General features: G+C 37.7%; 1 protein-coding gene across 1 annotated transcript in view; it reads right to left on the bottom strand.

Annotated features, from left to right (window-relative positions):
- Positions 1-19,766, bottom strand: part of GRID2 (glutamate ionotropic receptor delta type subunit 2) — a 1,056,494-nt gene that overhangs the window by 148,787 nt on the left and 887,941 nt on the right. Inside the window, exon 13 of the mRNA XM_087962873.1 lies at positions 15,669-15,864. Within this exon, the coding sequence (XP_087818999.1) occupies positions 15,669-15,864 (196 nt within the window). The remainder of the gene's footprint in view (positions 1-15,668; positions 15,865-19,766) is intronic.

The raw sequence follows: 19,766 nt of genomic DNA, 5'->3' as shown, positions 1-19,766 counted from the left end.
AAAGTAATCCTAGGAGAATTCAGAGGATCCTACGTATAGCAATCAACTATCAAGTGATAGGAAGGTATGAGATGAGGCAGTGAAAAATACTTTCCTGCCATGTATACTCTGGCATCAAATTCACTGTTAATCTTGATACCTTTGCCTACAGGCCAAAAAGTGTGATTGCAACCCAGATAAGGTAACCCAATTCACATTTTCCAGACAATTTTAGCTTAGATATCATACATTGATTTATTAAGTCATATAAATATGAAATGGTTTTGTTTGTTCCAACTATATAGGAAATGCAATTCATGGGAACGATCAACTAAATAGCTGTGGTGGCGCAGTACTGCAGGCTCCTTCTGCTGACTGCCAGTTGCCAGCAGTTTGGCAGTTCAATTCTCACCAGGCTCAAGGTTGACTCAGCCTTCCACCTTTCCGAGGTTGGTAAAATGAAAACCCAGATTGTTGGGGGCAATATGGTGACTCTGTAAATCACTTAGAGAGGGCTGTGAAGCAGTATATAAATCTAAGTACTATTGCTATTGCTAAATAGTTCAATGTAGCCCTCGTTCCCTTTCCTTCATTAGCCATTCACGTATAGATAGCAATCAACTGACCTTTTCTTTTTTTATAGGAACTCAATATGTTGCCTTCCCATTTAGCAATTGGCTTGCAAGATACTCATGGTCTGAGCCCAGACAGCTACACAAAGGAACAAGGCCTTGATGATATTCAGAGGTCAGAGGATGCTGTGGATTGGGATCTAATTGAAAGGTACACTAATTGTGATCTCAGAACTTCAGAGAGCCTCCAGATATCTCCAAAAGTTTTATTTTTTCATGCGACAGAAAGGAAATTAATTATACTAATTATACGTAAATTTAAATGTAAACACATTTAATTTTATCCCTCCTAATACTTTGGAGTAAAGCGCCAGTAAATTACTTCAAGGCCAAGGACAGCCCTTGGGCTCTCATTAAAGCTGTTTGCCAAATTGAGCCAAGTTTAATATTATAGAGGATTTGCATTTACTTTTGTTTTTATGATCATAAGCTTTTAAGTGTGAATGACCCTCCTTTTCAATAAAACTAAAGGCTGCTTTGAATTGTACTTTACTTCTAGTGATTATATAGACCTCATTGGAAAGAAGGCAGGGAAGAGCAACAAAGATGATTTAGGGAGCTGGAGGCTAAAGTATATGAAGAATGGTTGCAGGAATTGGGTATGTCTAGTCTACTGAAAAGAAGGACTAGAAGTGACATGATAACAGTATTATTGAGAGTGGACAGCCATTTGTCCAGAATGGTATAAAGTCTCCTGCTTGTTCAGGGGATTGGACCTCCAACAACTCTGTTGTTCGGTGATACTATTCGGTTATTCATCCAAGGAACAGAAAAGGGATTACATTAGGCATGTCACCATCTTCGAGAAACATTCCTTTCTGAGTGTTTGGTAGAAAGAAAGTAAGAATATTAGTGTTATTGTTAGAACCAAATTTGGCTGGCTTCAATGGTAGATCTGCATTTTTATATCATTTTCTGTGTAAGGTTAACAGAACAATAAATTACAACAGTAAAAAACATTGGGCAGAAATTTAGCAATAAAATAAAATAAAATAATAACAAGCCAGTAGCCTTGTTTAAGGTGTCCTAGAGTTATCTGGTGGCAAGATGGATAGCACATAAATTTAATAAATATATGAATAAATATAAAGGTATTTATATATTTATATAAAATAAAACAAATAAATGAATAAATACATAAATAAATAGCATACTGATTCTCATAAAAGCTACTGACAAGCTACTCATACTTTATTGAATGTTATTAGAACAATAAGACATTACTATATTAATTATTGTAGAAATATTGAAATAATAGAAAAGAAGGGTAGAAATGTTTAAGAATTCATTCCAGGATAGAAATCAAAATTCTGTACCTCAAGTTTTGGGCCCAGATCATACACATTGTAAGAGGAGAGCTTACATGTGTTAGATTTTTTTTAAATAGTTTTTTTTTCATATACATTTTTGAATACAGCATCTTGTCCGAATATACTGTTTACAAGAAACAAAAACCATAGCTAATACTATAAAATATATCTTCCCATTTACTAATATATAAACATATTTTTCTTTATGTTTAACTCATTCATATTTTTAATGCTTATAGCGATTATAGTTATATACCATCTCTGTTTTTAATAAAAACATTCATCATTTTTCTTCCTCTAACTTCTACCCCTTGTCTCTAAACATTCATAGAATCTATTCCATATCAAGTAATATTCTGAGTCTTCTTTTTCTTTTATTTTTAAGGTTAATCTGTCCATCTCGGCAAGTGTTAATTTATGGTCACAAAAATCAGATGAATTCATTTTATTGAAAGACAATAAATCGCTTTTGGCAACTGTTAGTAATTTAAGATAATACTATATATAACTTATACAGATAGGGTTGCACATTTTGCTGAGAGGTAACATGCTGCTTCTGGCTTAACATACTGTGTGAAGTCAGCCACTCTAGCATATTAAAGGTGTGCGAACACCTGCAATGGTTCATGGCATAGCACAGTATGTGAAGCAAACCGAAATAAACACAACACTTGCCAGTATGATTCCCCTCCCCTTCATGACAGTTTACAGTAGACATGGGAAATGGGGATACTTTTTTTAGCTTCTTGTAAACCCGTGGAAACTACCGTCCCCTAATCTACTCGAGATTTGAAGCTTCCCTCCGATGACAGTGGGGTTAATTGGGAATGGATTAATTGAGAATGGATCATCAACAGGAATTAAGTAGAGAAAGAAAAAGAAATAGTCCTCCCCCAAAAAATCACAGCGCAGAGGAAAACTACCACCTTTTAATATGTCTCTGGAGATTCTCAGTTATCCAGGTCGTGGTTGTCCCAAAGGTGTTTTCTTTTCAAGAGGCAACTGGTTTTTCTGGTTTTTCTTTGAAAATGTTTCACTTCTCATCTGAAGAAGCATCTTGGATGACAAGCGAAATGTCTTCAAAGAAAAACCAGAAAGTCCAGTTGCCTCTTGAAAAAGCATCTTTGGGACACCTTTTAATAGCATCATAAATATGCACAGATGCAACAAATAATAATCACAATACCGGTAGTATCCCATTAGGTATCTGTGGGACATGATAGCAGTATTCCAGTATTTGGCAGGCTGCCACAAAGAAAAGGGGATCAACATATTTTCCAAAGTACCAGAAGGCAAGACAAGAAACAATGATGGAAACTAATCAAGGACAGAAGCAACCTGGAATCAAGGAGAAATATTCTACCAGTGGAACAGCTTGCCATTAGAAGTTGTGGGTGCTGCATCACTGGCGGCTTTTAAGAGACCGGACAGCCACTTGTCTGAAATTGTATAGTATCTCCTTCTTGAGGAAGGGGCTGGAACAGAAGATCCCCAAGGTCCCTTCCAGCTCTATTCTGATTCTGATCTTATTTGGCCTTTGCTTGCTAGCACAAAGATTTTTAAAACGTCTGAGAAACTCAGCAATTCATTAGATTTAAATAGGGTGTGTGAGCAGAGCATTCTCTTATGTTTTTAAACAGCTGGCCTTGAATTCTGCAGCAAAATGCCCAAAGCCTTTGCAATCTTGGTTGAATTCCTGGAGTGCATTGTGATCTTGTCACTTACCTTAGCCATCATGGTGGCACAGTAATTACAATGCATTATCTGCCCACCCAGGAGTTTTATCCTAACCGGATCAAGGTTGACTCAATCTTCCATTCATTCAAAGTTGGTAAAATAAGAACCCAGATTGTTGGAGAAAATATGCTGATATTGTAAACTGCTCAGAGAGTGCTGTAAAGCCCTATGGAACAGTGCATAAGTGCTATTGCTATTACCTAACAGCTTTAATTGAGTGATACCTTTATTCAGAAAGTTCATGGAAGAGTCTATGTTATCAACACTCCAGCCATCCTGATATACAATTGCATAGTCATTAAATTGCTTTGTATGACATAGCCCAGAAAATGTCATTTTTTTGGAAATGAGCACCATCCCTATTTAGGGAACAAGAATAGGTTATTTGAAATTTGCAATGACAATATCAGACAAGTTCTGCAGCTTTGGCATGTCCTTATGAAACATTTTGCTTATTGTTTTGGAAGATAGGTAGTTCAGTTACTGTAACTACCATTCAAATCCATGCCAGCACTGAGTTTCTTACAATTGGCTCTTGCACCTACAACCACGCCAGCATCCTCATAATCACATGATCAAATTTTGGGTATTGATAGACAAGAACATTTGCAGCCCAGAGTTGAAATGATGGGTCCTCGGTGCTTTCTGAGCTTGGTTGTTTTCTTGCAGATGTTTCATTACCCAAACTAGGTGACATCGTACATCACAACATCACATTATGTTATGTTATCTAGTTTGGGCAATGAAACGTCTATCAGAAAACAACCAAGCTCAGACAGCACCAAGGACCGCTAAAAACCTGGGTGCTTGGCATCTGACATTTATTTATGATGGTTACAATGTCCTGGGGTCACATAATTGCCATTTACAACTTCTCATGGGACTTCCAACAAACAAAATTTAGGAAATGTAGATTCATATTATGTCTGTGTGATGCTCTTAATGACTACAGCAAAAAACAATTCATCAAATTGAGCATAACTCACATAATGACCATATCATTTTGTCCAGCTGTGATTCTAAATTAAAGTCTAACTAGTTTAGTCAATATGTCAATCTTCTTCCCTAACAACAATCTTTTTAGTTGTTTGGCTGAGAAAGACTTTGGCTGGTCCAAAGTCACTCACTAAACTTGACTGACAGGACACCTGCATTTTAGTCCAGTGGTCTTAGTTTGACAAATTAACAGTCACACCACACCACACCATACTACACACAAACATAGGTTTCAGTGAATGCTTCGAAAATAATTTGGCAAAGATGCTTTAGAACGAGGTCACCAACCTTTTGGACCTCAGGGACCACCAAACTCATAATTTTAAGGTCTCTGCGGACCAGAGACCCTGGGAAAATCCCCCCAAAAATCTGCAGGAAAATTCCTCACTCTGTTTTCCTACCGATTGATCATTCTTTATTTGGGATAGCAGGATACCGTCTCCAGCTCCATTCTCAGGGGGAGAGAGAGAGAGAGAAAGAGAGAGAGAAAGACTTTTGGCTTCATGCAAGGAAAGCAGCAGAAGCAGCAGAAGTCTTTCTTTCTCTCTCCCAAACTCCACCAGAAATAAGTCTTTGTGAGACTTGTCACTCTGGTGCAGCTTCTTGGAGTAGGATGCCTTTCAGGGTCACAAAGACTCATTTCTGGAAGAGTTTGGAGGAGGGAAAGAAAGACTTTTGCTGCTTTCCTTGCATGCAGCCAAAAGCAGAAGAAGAAAGAAGCGGAAAGAAGCAGCCGGTGGCCAAGAAGGCACATGGGATGAGTGGGGCAAGTTCCCCCCTTCTGCCCTTTCCCTCCTCCCCTCACTACATCGTGTTGTTCGCAATGCAAGCAACCAAGCCTTGTGTTCCCACGGGCTATGTGGCCAGCACAGCCTTGTGTTTCTGCACAGCCTGGATTAATTGTTTTGGCGGGTGCTTTGAGTGTGACATTTCTCTGTGGACCACCAAAACTTTCTCGTGGACCACCAGTGATCCCCGGCCCACTGGTTGGTGACTACTGCTTTAGAACATGTGAAGGTAAGCACTGAAATCCTTCATGCAATCATGACTTATTTCATAATTACAAACATACAATTGATTTAATGAGTCTAATGGCTCATGAAAGCAGCTAGTTTGTTAATATAACTCATTGCAGCCACATTTTTTCAGTGCTTGAAAAAGATATAGCTCCTTCAAAATGGTGTACCCCTGTGTTATAATGTACATCGCTCAAGTCATTTTCAGAATATATACTACCTTACTTTTTAATCTATATGTTTTCCCTTTTTTCCCTGTATTGTCTTGACTTCACTGACTTTCCTGCTATTTAATCCCAATGATGAAGAAGATCCGTGGAATTTATTGAAAATATTATAGTAGTACATTGTTGTGATCAAGCCTCATTGACATGTACAGCTAATATGATTAAATGACAATAATGATATAAAAGATTGAAATAGTAAGAAGAAAGGTCATAGAGTTGAAAAGCTACAGTAACAATCAAGCTAAAAGGCTACTGAGCTGCATCAAAACTTCTACTAAAGCACTTTGTTTCTAACTTTTTATTATAGATAAATAAAATAAAGTATTGCTCATCAGGATATTGAGTGTCGCTTCTATGATTAAGTTGAACTAACATGGTTAGAATAGAAAGCAGGGGAAGATCAGTTCAAAGAAAATTATAATCAACATTTCTCTTTATTAAAATCAATTTAAGGTTATGTATATAAATAAACATGAAATGAGAGGCGTGGTGGCCTAGCGGTGAAGCTTATCACCTCCTGTTCGTAAGGTTGTGAGTTCAATCCTAGGTAAGCAGCAGATATTTATTTATTTATTTATTTATTTATTTGATTTGCCAATTGTTTACAAGATAATAAGTATAAGTGTATACATAGTTGTGAATACATGAAATGAGTACATATAAGAAAAATAAAAGAATAAGAGAAACAATAGGACAGGGACGGTAGGCACGATGGTGCGCTTATGCACCATTTCTGTCTGCCCGGGCACAAAGAAAAAAAAAATCTGCTGCAAACTCCATGTGGCATCCGGAAGCGCTAAGCTCCATCCAGTCACCCTGACTCTACCCCGAATAAGGGATGAGTGTTGTAAAAGGGGAGTTATATAAAAAAGACATTAAATGCATTTGGGCAGAATAATAGAGTTAAAAAGGGACATGTTAGCCACTGATCCAACCTGCTGCTCAGGCTGAGTTCTATTAAAGCATTCCATCAAATGCCTACGCAACCTTTACTTGACAGTGTAGATGAGCCTGTTACATCTCTAGTTAAATGCTTCCACTGCTGAATTTCTCTTAGCGTTACAAGTGTCATAACATTAAGTCAGATTTTTTTTTAAAAAAAAACCTGTACTTTCATGAACAATTCATGTTGACTTGCAGCTTGGTCCTAACCAAAGTAGCTGAGAGTATATGTTAATGCAGAAACCATTAGCATTGTGCCAATGAGATGTAAGAACCGGGTGTTGGGCAGAAGTAGCTGCAAAGTATTAGAGCATTAGACATTTTATGTGGCTGTTCCTAATTCAAGTAATTTAAGTATAACTTTACGATGAAGCTGATTGCCTGATTTTAAATTGTATTTTGCTGCCTGCTGTTTGGTTTTGATGAAAGAATGGATGTTGCTAAAAATAAGAGAATGTTTGTATTAGAAGAATACAGCCTGAGGTTTGGGATGAATATTTTTTTTAATAATATGATAAAGTTAAAGTTAATGTAGAATTCAAAAATCATTATATTAGGAGTCCCATTTTACAGAAATGGGCTAGATATGAGCCCAAGCTGTGCTCGAAAATACTTTTGGCCTCAACACAAGAAGTGTTTTATAGAAAAGAAACAGCAGGCAAGAAAAAAAATGGTTAATAGACCAAGATTTGTTAATGCAGGAAAATGGAGAACTTAAGATGCAATGAAGATAACAAAAGGATTTATTTTTAAGTGGTTTTCACATGTACAACTATGGGAGGGATTTAACATGGATAAAAAGCTACCAGGTACAGAGTAACATGTAATAGAATTTGAATGGATACTATGTACAAATGATGAGCATATGATTTCTAAAATGAATAAATTATTGTTGAGCTTTAAAATGGAAGACGTTAAAGAGTGCAAGATAAAAAGCTGAAGTGAAGTGAAACAACAAAGGAAGAACATGTTAAAGACTGCATGATAAAATGGGCTAAGTATTTTGGTTGCAACATACAGAGGTAGCAATGGGAAAGACCTCAAAGACACATTGCTTTATATTTAAGAGATAATTTTTGTAGAACAATGTAGAGACATTATTTCACATATAATGGTATCTTTAATTGTTGTTGGGAATGTGAAAAACATGAAAAAATGAAAAATGCTGGGTACAAATACTTATAATAATGCAGAGAACATTACAAATGAATATTCAGTTGAAACCAGAACTTTTCTCCCTAGGATTTATAGATAGCCAACTAGAAAAGGCTCATAAAAGATGATACATGTAATTTTTGCAAAGAAGGTTGGAAGTTGCTTCTTTAAATATTTTTATTTACTTTTTTCTTTCTCCATTCTGTTGTACATGTCTTCTACCTTTCTCTCTTTCCTATCTTTCTTTATGTTCTTTTTTACTCTTCTGTAACTTTCAACTTTCAAATAAGCATTCCTTGTTTGAGCAAATTGGTGAGGTTATCATCTTAAAGAAGCATATTATGCTTATTATATTATATATTATATTAATGAGCCATGATGGTGCAGTGGTTAGAATGCAGTACTGCAGGCTACTGTTCCTACCTCAGCTCCTGCCCACCTACCAATTCAAAAGCATGCTGATGCAAGTAGACTAATAGGTACCACTTGGTGAGAAGGTAACAGTGTTATGTGTATCTTTGGCATATAGCTGCTGCATTTTATGATTACCACATCAGATCTTGAAATCTTGAAAATGGGGACTAGAAAAACCATTTAGTTTTAACCATAGTAATACCAGGGATGTACCCCTTTCCACTACACCTACAGCAATTGTGAAATGTAGTCTGGAATCTCAGAAGGAGAGGCTTTTTTCCCCGAATACAAAGCAACAATGGAATTTTCGAATGTCTGCTAGATAGGAAAAGAGTGAAGGCAGATTGCCCTCTAGTAATACACAGACTATATCTAACAATTATACAAATAGTTACTTTAGTCTGGCAAGATTCTACTTTGTAGGAAAACAACAAAAAAGATCTACTTAGAAGTAACTTCATGTGTCATTCCTGGTTGCTTAGGCCTAACAGCAACAAATACTTGAAAGAAGGTAAGTAAAATAAGATGCAAAAACAGTTTGCTTCTGTCTTTTAATATGTATATGTACACATGGTTGCTATATGTCTGCATTTACAAACATAAAGTCCTTGGGGAAATAGGACAGCATGGTTTGGATTGAAAAGCCTGCACACCAAGGTGACTTTATTGATTTAAAAGACACATTTCTAGTAAAATATTCTAGTTTCCAGTATTCACAAAAACAATGTCACTGCTCCTTTATTTATTTATTTTTTTAAAATTCCACTTGGCTGTTCTTTCTAGCTGGCTGATAGATATTGAATGTCTTTGCTATTAGGCATCCGTTTTGTTAAAGTACTCTTCATGGGTAGGCAGGTTGTGTGAGGCTACAATTGGATGGAGGAAACTTGACAGGAGATTAGGAGTGTTCCCTACCTGGGTTATCAAAATTTCATGGATATATCTGGGTCAGATTTGGTGTGATGACCCAGGCCATGGCACAAACGCAACACAGTCACATAAGTAAAAAAAGTCCCTTTAATACCTCCAACTTTGCACTCAGTTACCTTTGGCTGGAGAAAAACTCTCCCAAAAACAGTTTTTAAGTGGAGGAAATTCAGTCCGAAAACAAAGTATATATAAACTGTAAATAAAAATCCACACAAACCACGCTGCAGCAATTAACTGTACAGGGCAGGATAAGGAATTGCAGACTTCAAAGGCCAACAAAACACACACAGTTGGGAAGACGCCAGGACCCAGATAATAAATAAAAGATAACTCATGATTTGCTTCCAACAAGTTGTTGTGCACAATCTCCCCTTTTTAAACACTGTGTTCCAAGCTGTAGCTAATGAAGGGAATCAGGGCCCTTTCCTTCCCCGTAAGCCACACAACTCACGTTGCTCTCTTCTCCATTCCTCCCTGCATGCCCTAGGACAGTGGTCCCCAACCTTTTTTGTACCAGGGACCAGTTTCATGCAGAAACACTTTTCCAAGGACCGGGTAGGGGCGGTGGAGTCCGAGTTTGGTGGTTTGCTTGCAGACATTTCATTACCTGACTAGGTAACATCTGATGTTGTTACCTAGTCGGGTAATAAAACGTCCGCCAGCAAACCACCAAGTTCAGGGAGCGCCAAGGCAACCCTGAGTGACAGATATTATCTTCTATTGGGACATTTAAAACGGAGGGTTTCAGCTGCAGATTCAGGAACTGCGCATGGCTGAGGAGCGCCTTCAAAACTGAGCGCTGGGCGGCGGCGACCCCCAGCACTGGCTTTCTTGCTGAGAGCTCCTTAGACTCTTGGCTCCGAATGTGCCAAATATAAACCGCGCAGTAAAGCAAACGAGAAAGTCCAGAAACCGAGTTGGGGGGGGGAGGGGGAACAGGAGAAGATCGGCTGAGCAGGGTGAATTCCACACATCTAACCTAGGCAGAGAATTGTTGATGTGACTTTTGAAAGGCATTCGTGGCTCGCCCCCACCCCACCCCAAAGAGTTTTATAAGAAAAAGTAGGACAGTGTTCTGAACCTTGCACACCAAACTTCCCTCCGGGGCACCTTTAGGGCCAAATTTACTTAAACGACTTTGACCATTTAAGCCGAGATAGCTACCAATTGGAAGGTACGGATCTGCGTCCGACTCTCTCGCCTAAATTAACGGGTCGCCAGGCTCGAAGCATGTGCCATGGTAATTCTGTCTCCGCTGCTCCGCTGTGGGGGTGAACGGGCGCTTTGGAGGAGCTGCGCCGACAGGAAAAGCCACCCTGCTGACTTCTTTGAAACAGTTTCTTCCTGGGCTGGTGGAGGAGCGAGAGTGACTGAGAGAGGAATGAGGCGGGAGGAAACCAAAGCCACTGAGCCGGAGAGCAGGACAGGCTTTGGTTGCTAGAGGGCCGGCAGGCACTTCGGGGGCCTGGCGGCAATCAGGGGGCTGATCTGAAACTATGGCTTCCTCCCTCCCCTTCTTTGCGGCCCGGTACAAAATGATCCACGGACCGGTACCGGTCCGGGGCCCGGTGGTTGGGGACCCCTGCCCTAGGATGAAGAGGGGTGTGGGCCTGGATCTTCCTCTGATTTCCCTCTGCCTTGCTCTACCTCTCCCCTGCTCTGCCCAGCCGGACTTTGCCCTTCCCCAGTTTCTTCCACAGCCACCGGAGCCACACTCCCACTTCCTGTCAGCTGCTTGGACTCCCCCTCGGAATCAGATTCCGACAGGGGTATGACATATGGTCACAGAGAAACCAAAGTAATCTGGTACGGTTATCCCAGTCTAAATTTGTTCAATTGTTCTTATTAATCAAAAACCAACATGGACAAGGGTAAATAATTATAAAAAGAATCCTAACCCAGTTTCATATATTTTATTTGCTGTCTCTATCTGTTTAATGAGTCATTTTTCATCTAGGCCAGAGGTGTTAAACTCATGGCGCACGGGCTGGATGCATCACACGCTGGCTACGCCCACCCATTTTAGCAAAGGTAGGAAAAGTTGTGATACTTCAGGTGATGACAACATGATGTTGCAAGTTTGACACCCATGACCTAGGCTTTAAAGATATACATTGCAAATACATTGGAGATGACCAATAAACAAATATTACAATAAAATAATACTTAAAATGGCAGATTGATTAACTGGATTAAAAATGGCTGGACCGACTTCTACTATCAGTTCTCTTTTTTTTAACTCTAATTGTTGACCTAACAGTTAAGTGATTGTACAATGAAAAATGCAAGCTGGTGGCTTAGATATAGAGCTGTTTAATATGATAAGTTTTTACGTTGCTCATGCACAGAGAACAGTTCAATCAGACTTCCATTTAAACTATCAATTTTTATTACAGCGTTGGATTGGTTAATTGTTATAAATGCTATTTCTACTGTAATTTATATGTTTGACCTATAGGAAGTGCCTCTTTTCCATCTTAAAATGTTATCTCAAGCCAGACCTCTGCAGTGATCCAATCTGAAGCGGTAGCTTGGCTTGGAAAATTGTGTTACTCCATGGCAACCTTTAAAGTTAGGCATCCATTACCTGCTTTAATCAAGTGGAAAGGTGCTACTGTACAGTTATATAGTAGTCAATGAGTGTGAGGGGAAAAATCTCCTTAACATCTGGATAAAACTGGGCTGATTGTTGCAATCTTGTATTTTGAAAAGTGCTTGAGTGCTCTGTGTCGCAGGGATGCTTCAATTAAAAACAAATAAGTGCCAGCCAAGAGTTCACCATGGACAGCACTTGGCAGACAGCAAAGGATGAAGAGTAGAGGTAGGAACCAGGACACTAGATTGGACCTCTTACATTCCATGACTTCCAAGCCCAGGCATCTGTGACTCTATGAAATTTGTCCTCTACTTAATAATATAAGGAATCAGTTTTTCAGCATCAGAGAAAAAGAATGGGGATTATGGCTATTAACAGCATATTAACAATCATTGTTCATAATTGTCCATAGCTATATAGACAATTAGCAACTATCTAAATTTAGCAAGTATGTTAGTTAGACCTGCTATTTTGGCACATAATCCATGTTGATAGCATTAGATTAAAGGTTAGGCATAATTTTCCAGTTCATGATATTGAACTGAAATGAACTGAATATTTATTTGGCCAAGTGTGATTAGAGGAATTGGTCTCCGGTACAGAAGCTCTCAGTGTACATACAAAGTAGCTAAATGAGGATAATAATAATAATAATAATAATAATAATAATAATAATAATAATAATAATAATAATAATAATAACAACAACAACAACAACAACAACTGCCTCACTATTTGGAAATCCTGAATTTATCAGACTTGAATACCCTGATTCTATAAAAAACCACCCTACTTGGAACAGCTTATATCCTCCGACGCTACCTAAACAGTTCCTAGGTCCTTGGTTAGAACTCGAGCTGTTGAGCTACCAACCAGCCCCAAAGACTGTGAATCTCATTAAAGATTAAACAACAACAACAACAACAACAACAACAACAATAATAATAATAATAAAAGGGGGGACTAAAGAAGATAATAAGAGGAATAAATAATACTACAGCCATGCTACCTGCGTAAATACATGTAAACATATTACTCATAGATATCATGATCCTATACTATACATAGAATTCTTAGGCTTGCACATTCATCAAGCTTGATTAATGGAGACTATGTTAACAACAATAAAAAAGTAACTGGCTATTGCTATTTACTGGGAAGTTTGTGATTTTTACTTCCCAGTCTAGTCTACAATCCTGTGATTTCCTCGTGATTTTGGAAGCTAAGCAGGGACAATTCCATATAACGCTTGGATGGAAGCTGAAAATCCTGGGCTATAGGCTGAACTGGGATGTTGAAAAACAGCTTGAAAGAAGGCCTTCACACTTCCTTCCGTAATATTGCTGAAACACCATACACCAATGGGGTCCCTAGGGTCAACCTCGATTGCATATAAAAGGAAAGATTTCCAATCTATTCCACTTTAGTGTGTGACTTAGAAAAGCATCATGGCATCATTAGCACTCTTGTGAGTGCAAAGAATGTAACTATCATGGTTAAAAGGTTATTTATCAGCAAAATAAAGAAAGTCATTCTTTATCCCAGTAAGAATTAAGGGGGGGTGTGTGGTGGTGGAAGAGAAAGAGAGAAAAAAGAGTTGAAGAACCATTATTTCTGTGTTTCAGTTACCGCTGAGTTGTAGCTTGAATATTAACATCCTGGTTTGCAAAATAGACCTTCTTTTATTGTGAAATCCAAAAGCTTTATTTCACTTGACAGTAATTCACAGTTTTCCTGCTAGTTAAATATTTTGTATACCAAGTTAAATGTACTGAGGTATTATTTAAGCACATTGTGATTCTGTCTATTCACCGGGAAAAAGATATGTTTTTTTTGCTGCAGATAACTGCAGGAGGGAATGGGGAAGAATAAGCAGTAATGTAGGGTGCCATGTATCTATAGACTAAATAATTGGCATAAGAGAAATTTGGAAACTTCAGATGGCAAAAAGGAGCGACAGTGAATCATGGTAAACAATTGATTGGACTCAGTTTTTCCAAACAAACATTATATATAAAATCAGTTATTTAACAAGCATGAACCTGTGGAGAACCAGACTTCAGATTCTCTGAAGCATGCCATTTTTTTAAAAAAAATAAAGCAGGTCAACTTGTTTTTTTTTTTTAAATCAGAAAACTGTATCCTTTTCCTCCTCTTCCTCTCCCCCTCCCCCTCTTCCTCTCCTTTCTTCAACTCCAACTCAGAGGAAAACAGTTCCTCATCTCTTTAAGCAAGTGCATTTATTTATTTATTGAATTTATGTTGCAGCCTATTCATCTATGGCGACTCAAGGCGGCTTACAGAATATAAAACCACATTTAAAACAATAAGAACTAACAAAAAGAATCAAATAAATTAATATAGTACAATATAACAAAATCACCCCCAGCTCCAACTTCCCAGCCCCAGTGACAGCAGATCACACGAGCCATTTAATGGGCTCCATCCCACTCTGGGTTCCCCAGGCCTGCTGGCAGAACCAGGTCATCAGTGCCTTCCAGAAGAGTATTAGAGTGGGAGCTATTCTAATCTCTGGGGCAATGATGTTCCAGAGAAAGGGAGCCACCACAGAGAAAGCCCTTCCTCTGGGTCCCACCAGGTGTATCTCCCTTGGGGATGGGACCCGCAACATTCCTTTCCTCCCCACTCTGATGGGTCAGGTAGATGTGACTGGCAAGAGACAGTCCCCCAAATAACCTGGTCCCAAGCCATGATGGGTTTTAAAGGTGACAACCAGCACCTTGAATTGCACCCGGAAACAAACTGGGAACCAATGCGGTTTTCGCAGGAGAGGTGATACATGTTCATGTTGCGGTCTGCACAAAACCATGTGGGCTGCTGCATTTTGCACCAACTGGAGCTTCCGGGATGCTCTTCAAGGGCAGCCCCATGTAGAGCGCATTGCAATAGTCAAGATGGGAATAGTCAAGATGGCTCAGTGGTGAACCATTCTTATTCAAGAAGCTCTTTAAGGTTTGCCAAATTGCCACTATCGCCATAGAACTCAAAAAAGCACAACGGAACATTTAAGATTACTGTCCTTTCTTTCTTTCTCACTTGCTGTTTGGCATTCCTAAGGTCTTGATCTTTACCTCAGTCAGGAAAAGAAAATTGGCAAGTCTTGTGAAAAAGTTTATGAACATGGCTTCTGTATTTCTAATATAATTGGTAGCCCTAAAGCTGCAGTACAAATCACAAGCAACATGCTTAATCTTGCTTCTCTTAATGAATAGGTGAAATCTGTCATCTTAAGGCAGGGTTTCTTAGCCTCAGCAAATTTAAGACATGTGGACTTCAAATCCCAGAATTCCCCAGCCAGCCATATTAACAGCTACAGTACACGTTAACAAGTACCTCAAGTTAAGAAACACTGTCCTAAGCCAAAAAGCAAAGTTCTTATCTGTAAATAGCTGCCCCTGTCTACTTCTAGAGCTAAATTACACAAAGATGTTTTTTTTTTTAAAGTGGTGAGCAACTGGCTTCATCTTTTCAAGGTAAAAAAGAGAAGTATTGACTTTTCTTTTGAAAAAACAAACAAAACAAAATTAAACTAAATACAGTACATAAATCAGTCCCAATTTCAGGCTGCAGCAGAATGAGCCAAAAGATGAAATCACTCTAAGGTGATTATTTTTCATGCCCTAACAATTCTGTGGTAAAACTTTGTAAAATAAATCCATTATTTCTAAGGATTTTTCTAATGATCAAGGAAAAGTTTGGACTATTGTCTTTACCTTATGAATGCCTATCTGGGATTCTTGCACGTTGTTCTCAGACCCATTACTTCGGCTGATCATCTGCCACAACTTCGAATACATGCTATTCTTCTCAAAAGGATTCATCCCTTTCACCCGTACATGTTCATAGACTGCAGAATCCAAAACGGTGCCGTAAGGAATATCTGTCTGCCAGGAGAGATCTTGAAGAGACCTTAAATATTAGAGGAGACAAGAAACACAAGTTATTTGATTCCATATTTCCAGGCTGTTGGCAAGCAAAGGACAGCACGTATGACAACAATTCTTAAGGCATTTTGTTTTTGTTTTTATATGACTCTTAAAAGTCAAAGCAAAACTAGGAGAACTGCCTTTATGTTTTAAGACAAAAGGGAAAGCACAGAGATAGAGGGTAAAAGAGAGAAAAGAAAAGATATTTGATTTTTCTTTTTTTAAAAAGAGACCTACAAAAATCAGGGGAGGTCAGCTTCTTTTAAAGAGTAACATAGAAGGAAAGGTTTAATATTATTTATTTCATTCATATCCTGCTTTTGAGATTTAAGGAACATGCCATTCTCAAAGTGACTCAGCATTATGATATGTTTTCTTTTTTTAAAAAATGGAAATGGTAATTGACAGTTTAAAACCTAGCATCAACCAAAAGAAAGCCAACAAAAGAAAAGAGCAAGGGTTAAAATGGATTGGTTTCATTTATCTGTCAAATGTATATGACACCCTTCCATCAGGCAGTCCTCAAGATGTCAAGCAATAACCAGAAATAGGAATCATACCATTATCATCTATTTGATTTAGCTTCTGGACATCAAAGTAAAAGCACTCCTTTAGCCCTGATGAATTACATCTCTATAAAGGTTGTTTATATCATAAACACAGCAAACCATTTCTTAAGTTACATTTCTTACCTTAAAGTGCTAAAAGAGACAAAGCATCAATAAACAGGGCAAAACTGAACTTTAGTATCTCTATAATCAGAATAATTAGCTGGAGTAACATGTGAAAAATCAGCATACTGCAGGTACATAGGTATTATGAGTCTGCTGTCTGTGGGTCAACTTACAGATTCATTTATTTCAGCTTTATCTACATTAATAATGCATGCCTCCCTCCTTTCTCCATTGGCTGAAGACCCCCTTGTTAACAAATAGGCAGCAAATCCCTGGATACAACTGTAGTTGTCAACACAGCTTTATTGCTGCTACTTCTGTCGGCAAAGCCACAACAACAACAACAATTCAATGTAGTAAAATACTAGAAACATTAGTGAATAACTGAAGAAAGAAACAGCTTTCGGTAATAAAAACAAACAAAAGCATGACAAAAGCATGATTTTCTTGGGTGAAGTAGATGGGAACTCAGATCTCTGAGCATTCAAACAAGACAACTATCAGTTCACTGTCAAGAATTGATAATTGACATGTACTGCTTGGTTGTTGTTTTTTGTTTTTTACTAAAGTGAACATACAGATAGTCCTTGACCTATAACAGTTCATTTAGTGACTGTTCAAAGTTCAACAGCACTGGAAAAAAGTGACTTATGACTGTTTTTCACAGTTTTACAACCTTTGGAGCAACCCCGTGATCTTGTGATCAAAATTCAGATGCTTGGCATCTGGTTCATACTTATGACTATTGCTGTGATTATCTTTTGCAAGCTTCTGACAAGCAAAGTCAATGGGGAAGCCAGATTCACTTAACAACCATATTACTTACTGAAGAACTGCAGTGATTCACTTAACAATTGTGGCAAGAAAAATCATAAAATGGGACAAAGCTGACTTAACAAATTTTTCACTTAGCAACAATTTTTTTTGGCTCAATTGTGGACTTAAGTCAAGGACTACCTGTAATCAGTTGTCTGCTAATGCTACTGGTGGAGAGCAGATAAATTACATCAGTGAAGGATTAGTATATTAAGTTTTAATATGGCCTGGTCACTGCAAGGTAATTGTGTTATGCTGAATATACAGATTTACAGATTAACAGAGTTGGAAGGGATCTTGTAGGTCATCTGACCCCACCCCCAAGCAGGAGACCCTACACCATTTATGGCAAATGGCAGTCCAATCTCTTCTTGAAAGTCTCAAGTGATGAAGCTCCCACAACTTCCAAAGGCAACTTCTGTTCCATTGGTTGATTATTTCACTGTCAGAAAATTTATCCTTATTTCTAGGTTGAATCTTTCCTGGTTCAGTTTGCATTCATTGCTTCTTGTCTTTGGGTGCTTTGGAAAACAGGTTGACCTAACCCTAACCCTAACCCTCTTTGTGGCAGCCCCTCAAATATTGGAAAACTGCTATTGTGTCTCCCCTGGTCCTTCTTAAACATGAAACCTTGTTAAACATGATTCATTTGTTATTTGTGGTAGTCATCTCTTGCAGTTAATCTGCCCATGAAGTATCTGATGTCATATTTGATGGGAACCAGAGAAAATCTAAGAGAAAAGTTGCTCCTAACATGGTAATTACTGTCTTCATCTATAGAAGGGCCATGGAAAGAAAACAATAGTGAAATAAGCATCTTCGTTAATGTTGATAGTGAGAACAATGGTAAATTATAATTGTTTGTCTTTTCTTGTAAGAAATTACATCTTTGCAACCAAGGAACTCAATTAGCTATTTTGCACAAACCAGCTCTTGCATGTTGCCAGCAATTATCACAATGAATTCTTTTGAAATAAAGGTGAGAAAGAAAAGGAAAGAAGTTACAGAAGGCTACCATTTGTCAATGTGTTCTAATCAAAGAATACAAATTAAGGTGTTTTTTTTTAAAAAAAAAATAAAACAACTCTTTGGATACCCATTAGAAGTAGTATTATTATACCTGGGAAACAAAACAAAGAAAGCTTAGAAAATGAAAGCACAATTGACAAATATTCACAGACCTTTCTGATAAATTTAGTATCATTATATATCCAGTATCACAGGGATATTGTTGTGGGGTAAATAGGAGAAGGCAAATATATCATGCATGTTTGGTGCACTGAGTTACTTACGAAATAATAAAGCCCTGGATAAAAAAACTAATAAAAAATAAAATAAAAATGCATGTAATATATTATTAAACCTCTGCATATTCAGTGAAAAGTGGAACTGCATTTGTTTAGATAAAACTTCATACTGCACGGATACAAATTTTAAGCACATATAGTAGTAAGTGTAGATTTTAAACTGCTGAATATCTCTAAACTGTACACTTATACAGTCTAAATATTCAACATCTTAACATCTTTAATCTGGTCCTTAGATCTCTCAAAAATAACTATCAAACTAGATTTTTAAAGGACAGAATTGAAAATTATTTGCTACCTCAGCAATGTCTGTCTGTCTGTCTGTCTGTCTGTCTGTCTATCTATCTATCTATCTATCCATCCATCCATCTATCTATCTCTATTCTATCTATATGTCTATATCTATTTATATATCAATATCTATCTATATCCCTATATCATCTGTCTGTCTATCAATCTGTCATCTGTCTATTTATATCTGTCTATATCTATAGACAGATATAAATAGATCATATATCTATCTATATGTCTATATTTATTTAAATGTCTATCTTTATATCTAGCTATATCTATACCTATATCATCTCTCCCTCTATCTTCTCTCTCTTTCTATCTATCTCTCATCTCTTGTCTGTCTGTCTGTCTGTCTATCTATCTATCTATCTATCTATCTATCTATCTATCTATCTATCTCTACATATATACATATATATGAAGAGACACACACACATACACATACACACACACACACACACACACACACACACACACAAACACATGCAAACACACATATGAATTGTGTGGCAGTGCACTGTACACCCTCAATATTGTGAGAGACAGGTTTGCAAGATAGTCTCTACATTAGCGTTTCTCAACACTAATCTTGGAAAGCTTGGATTTCAATCCCAGAATTCCAAAGTTGCCAAGATTGAGAAGCATTGCTCTAAATGAGACAGTTTGTCATACAAGGAATAGTGCAAGCATGTATTTTGGGCTTTACTTGTGTTGTGGCATACTGTTCAAACCTGATTGATACTGTTCTTACCACTAGCAAAAAATGTTGTATATGGTTGGGTAAGATATTTGGC

The sequence above is a fragment of the Notechis scutatus genome, chromosome 4, assembly GCF_049901735.1.
Source record: "Notechis scutatus isolate UNSWTSFEM ecotype Mainland chromosome 4, rNotScu1.2, whole genome shotgun sequence".
Classification (NCBI taxonomy): Eukaryota; Metazoa; Chordata; class Lepidosauria; order Squamata; family Elapidae; genus Notechis; species Notechis scutatus.
The sequence above is the reverse complement of the archived record's forward strand: the minus strand, read 5'-3'. Positions and strand labels throughout refer to the sequence as shown.